General features: G+C 44.2%; 1 protein-coding gene across 1 annotated transcript; it reads left to right on the top strand.

The window, feature by feature from the left end:
* The first annotated feature begins 474 nt into the window (after positions 1-474).
* Positions 475-3,987, top strand: SLITRK1 (SLIT and NTRK like family member 1). The gene has a single exon (XM_068267912.1). It carries the CDS (start codon positions 1,312-1,314, stop codon positions 3,400-3,402), a length of 2,091 nt encoding a protein of 696 aa, XP_068124013.1. The 5' UTR covers positions 475-1,311; the 3' UTR covers positions 3,403-3,987.
* Positions 3,988-4,779: the final 792 nt, after the last annotated feature.

Here is a 4,779-nt window from a genome sequence, read left to right as displayed (position 1 = left end):
ACCCTGTCACTGTCGTTATTAAGTCATACACGGTGCGTGTCATCTTATGATGAAAGAGCAGAGCACCGGCACGAGCATCCATCTATGGTGTGTCATTTAACGTTCATCTCTCCCTCCCTTTCTTTATATATACATCTAGATGGTACATCCAGTATATCATGTTATATTCATCCATCTCACATCTAGATATGTGGTGATTATGGTTAATGATGCTAACGACCTATGTGATCGTGAGATGAATACATCTAATGGATAACGGGGTACATGTCTATACTGGAATCCACGATCCATCCACAGATATTTATCAATATTGTATGTTTACCCTGAGAGAAACAGAACCCCATACAGATCCCCCAGCAGCCAGTGTGTGCGCGCCTGCCTCTGTGTGCGTGTGTGTGACATCACATGGAATCCAGAGCAGACTGACAGTCTCTAAACTTACAGGAGGGGGGGATAGAAAAAAAAAATCCAGCTGCACCCATTTTAAATAAGCGTGTCAGTAGATCGCCGGTCTTTAATACCAACATTTTTAACGCTTGCCCTGCGAGTTGATTGATTTTTTCCAGCATTCCCTCAGCAGATGGATATTTGCCACTGCAGCTCAGCAGAGGGTGTCAGATCTCTCAGAGTGCAGCAGGCTGGAGCGAGCAGAGCCTCTTAGCGACTGACTTGTTCCTTCAGACACACACACACACAGGCATGTACACAGCAGTGTGATCCAGAGACGGGATACCAGCAAGGATCGCCGAGGAAGCCCAGAGAGGGAGGAAGGGTGAAACGGCAGCCTGAAAACGCAGCGATTGCGGAAATTTCGCAGCGCCATTGGCTTGGCGGCGAGTTTTTAGGCTGGGGCGTGATTTCAGCACCATCAAGCTGTGAACAGCGCACACACAGGGGATGGTGGGAGCCTCGGACAGCGCAAGGTAACCGGATCCAGCGACCCTCGCTTCATAGAACAATACAGAGCGAGCCATAAAAGGTCCAACCATTGCTTTCTCTGCCTGTAACATGGCACTGCCCAGGACTGGCACAAGGCAGATCACCAGCACCATTTACACAATACCCAGCCTCTGATCATTCGGATGTTTGCTGCTGCATACGTCTTGCATCCTACGTGACTATAATTTGTGGATATATTATTGACTGTCGTCTGGGATTGTTGCAGTGGAGGAGACAAGGAGACAGAGTCGGAGCCTTCAGATCAGGTATTTTATTGCTGCTTTCTTTAGATCCTCGGTATCAGAGATCTCTGTTGGAGATGGATTGTTAACACATTGCGATGAGATCGGGAATGCATTTCTCTGATTAAAAATGCTGCTTTGGATTCTGCTGCTGGAGATATCTCTTTGTTTGGCCGCTGGAAACGTTACAAGAGACGTTTGCAAAGACAAGGTTTGTTCTTGTAACGAGGTAGAGGGAGATCTGCATGTAGACTGCGAGAAAAAGGGATTTACTAACCTGCAGCATTTCTCAGCTCCCACTTCCCAGTTCTACCATCTGTTTCTGCATGGGAATTCTTTAACGAGGCTTTTCCCTAATGAGTTTGCTAACTTTTACAATGCCGTCAGTCTACACATGGAGAACAATGGCTTGCATGAGATTGTCCCTGGTGCTTTTCTGGGCTTGCAACTGGTTAAACGTCTGCACATTAATAACAACAAGATCAAATCGTTCAAAAGACACACATTCCTGGGACTGGATGATCTGGAATACCTCCAGGCTGATTTCAACCTGTTAAGAGACATTGACCCAGGAGCATTCAGGGACTTGAACAAGCTAGAGGTTTTAATTTTAAATGACAACCTCATTAGCACATTACCCACTAACGTGTTTCAGTATGTGCCCATCACACATCTGGATCTGCGGGGGAATAGAGTTAAGACCTTACCCTATGAGGGGGTGCTGGACCAGATCCCAGGCATAGCAGAGATCCTGCTGGAGGATAACCCTTGGGACTGCAGTTGCGATCTGCTAGCTCTTAAAGAATGGCTAGAAAATATTCCAAAGAATGCTTTAATTGGCAGAGTGATTTGTGAGGCGCCCACTAGGTTGCAGGGCAACGATTTAAATGAAACCTCAGAACAAGAGCTGTGCCCCTTAAAAAACGCAGTCGATTCTAGTCTAGCAGCCCCCCCTTCCCAGGATGAAACCTGTGATCCTGGTCCAATTCCAACCCCCTTTAAAATCAATGGCCAAGACGACTCTGCCACCCAGGGTTCCTCTGTAAGCGGAGGTACAAAGATACCAGGCAGCTGGCAAATAAAAACTCGACCCACAGCTGTTGTGTCTGAAATAAATGCCAACCACAAAACACCCCATAATTTGTCCTGTCCGGCTATCTGCAGTTGCGGTAAGCAAATTGTTGGACCAGGATTAAAAGTAGACTGCAGTAACAAAAATGTCGAGAGCCTGTCTGAGTTGGAGCCCAGGGCACACAACGTGCAGGAATTATTCCTACGGGAGAACAAAATCCACACTATACGTAAAGCCCATTTTCTTTCTTATGGAAACTTGACCCTCCTGGATTTGGGAAATAACAACATAGGCATGGTAGAAAACAACACGTTTCAGAACTTAACTGATCTAAGGTGGCTCTACATGGATAAAAACTGCATTGACACTCTGACCCCGGAGAAATTCACTGGTCTGCAAAGCCTGGAGTACCTGAATCTGGAATTTAACTTCATCCAGCTCATCCTGCCCAACACATTTAACCCCATGCCTAACCTCAGGATTCTCATCCTCAACAACAACCTGCTCAAGAGTCTACCTGTGGATGTATTTGCTGGTGTAAGCCTTTCCAAGTTAAGTCTTCACAATAATTACTTTATGTACCTTCCAGTGGCGGGGGTCTTGGATCAGCTCACGTCTATCATTCAGATAGACCTGCATGGGAACCAGTGGGACTGCTCCTGTAATAATGTGCCTTTCAAACAATGGGCAGAACGACTTGGCCCCGAGGTAATTGTAAGTGATCTCAAATGTTATTTCCCAGAAGAGTTCTGGGGAAAAGACTTCAGATTTCTATCAAACGACATGATGTGCCCACTGCTGTATGCAAAAATCTCACCAACTCTAAATGCTCTTAACAAAAACAGCACAGGCTTGTCAGAGACCAACACTCATCCCAATTCCTACCTAGAGACAAGTCGAGTGTCTATTTCTGTACTGGTGCCAGGACTCTTGTTGGTTTTTGTCACCTCTGCCTTCACAGTAGTTGGCATGCTCGTATTTATCCTTAGGAACAGGAAAAGATCGAAGAGAAGGGATGCCAACTCTTCAGCCTCTGAAATCAATTCGTTACAGACAGTGTGCGATTCTTCTTACTGGCACAGTGGCCCATACAATACAGATGGCACTCATAGGGTATATGATTGTGGGTCTCATTCACTATCAGACTAGTTCTGCTAGAACGGGAGTTGGGGGTGGGGGTAGGCAAAGGGTTTAATAAACATTGCGCCCTGGAGCTGTGACATAATATGGACACTAATGACGTGCTTTGCTGTAACATTCGCTACAATTGTGCCATTTCCATAAACTAGGATTTCTTTCCAAGCTACCTTATTGTGAATACACAAAAACGCCTATGAATAATTCAAGTACCGGGTAAAAAATAAAGACCCACACACGACCAGTACGCCAGCTGTGCTACCTGCCTCAGTTTATCAGTGAATTATAATATACACGAGATGTGGATGGGGTAACCAGCCATAAAATGTCAAAGTATTTATCTAGGGGGGGTTGTGTTCCAGGAGGACCAGGACGAGAGGCTGGAATTATAGGGGGGCTTCCAATCATGCAGCGTCTGCTCTAAACTGTGTTGGTGCAGGAGCGTTGCACGAAGGCATGAATGTAATGTAAATAAGAGACTAGTACAAAAAACAAGTGCTGCATGGCTCGCATGGATACAACGTACCGGGGGAGCTCAAGTGAACCGGAGATCACGTCTGAGCAACCAATGTCTCAGCCCCCTCCCCCCCCCCCCCCCCCCCAAACAAAAAGTCTCATCTCCTCCAAGTCTGTTTATACAGTATCGGTATACTTAAGTGCCATTGCTCTATTTTTTGTAACAGATAACGCAGTACAGATCACAAGTTTACTGCGGATTGACAAGGAGAGAAAAATCTATTGTACTGGTTTATTTAAGCTGTGTTTGCATGACTAGTTCCATTATTCCTTGATTTTTTTTTATTTCTTTATTTTATGCAAAAGAAAAAAAAAACAACTTGTATTCATTTTGACAAACATAACCATATGCATTTCCATTCTGAATGTACGATGATTATTGGTTATTATTTTTTATTTTTTATTATTATTATGGTTACAGTGTATACATTCAAAAAAAGAGTATTCCGATGCAGATAAGCATGATGAACTACTGTCATTCTGATGCTTAGGGTGGGAGGCTAGCTGGAGAAAAAAAAGTAATAAATCTGAAATTAAACATTGAAGATGATTATGTCAAAGGCAACGAGATTACATTGAAAAAAAAAACTCAATAATTATATTCAAAATTTTATAATGGCATATTTTTCAGTATTAAAGTGAAACGTTTCCAATGGTGTGTTGTCCTTGTCAGTTGCTGGCTCTCATTGGCTTCCACTTGGGGGTTTCATTAATTGGCAGCAGGCTCATAGGCTGGGTACTGTAGGTGGTTAAATCTGCTGCTCAAGGATGCATGTATTTTTATGTGCCTCCTAATCCTTCGGTAAATTAGAAGTCAGTTTGGGCATTGCAGATGCAGCATTTGGGGACGCTAGTCTGAAATTCATGTAATTG

The sequence above is a fragment of the Hyperolius riggenbachi genome, chromosome 2 (genome assembly GCF_040937935.1).
Source record: "Hyperolius riggenbachi isolate aHypRig1 chromosome 2, aHypRig1.pri, whole genome shotgun sequence".
Classification (NCBI taxonomy): domain Eukaryota; kingdom Metazoa; phylum Chordata; class Amphibia; order Anura; family Hyperoliidae; genus Hyperolius; species Hyperolius riggenbachi.
This window is presented reverse-complemented; position numbering and strand designations above follow the sequence as displayed.

Coding starts and splice junctions, on each gene's coding strand:
- SLITRK1 (XM_068267912.1), top strand. CDS start 1,312: ATGCTGCTTTGGATTCTGCTGCTGGAGATATCTCTTTGTTTGGCCGCT.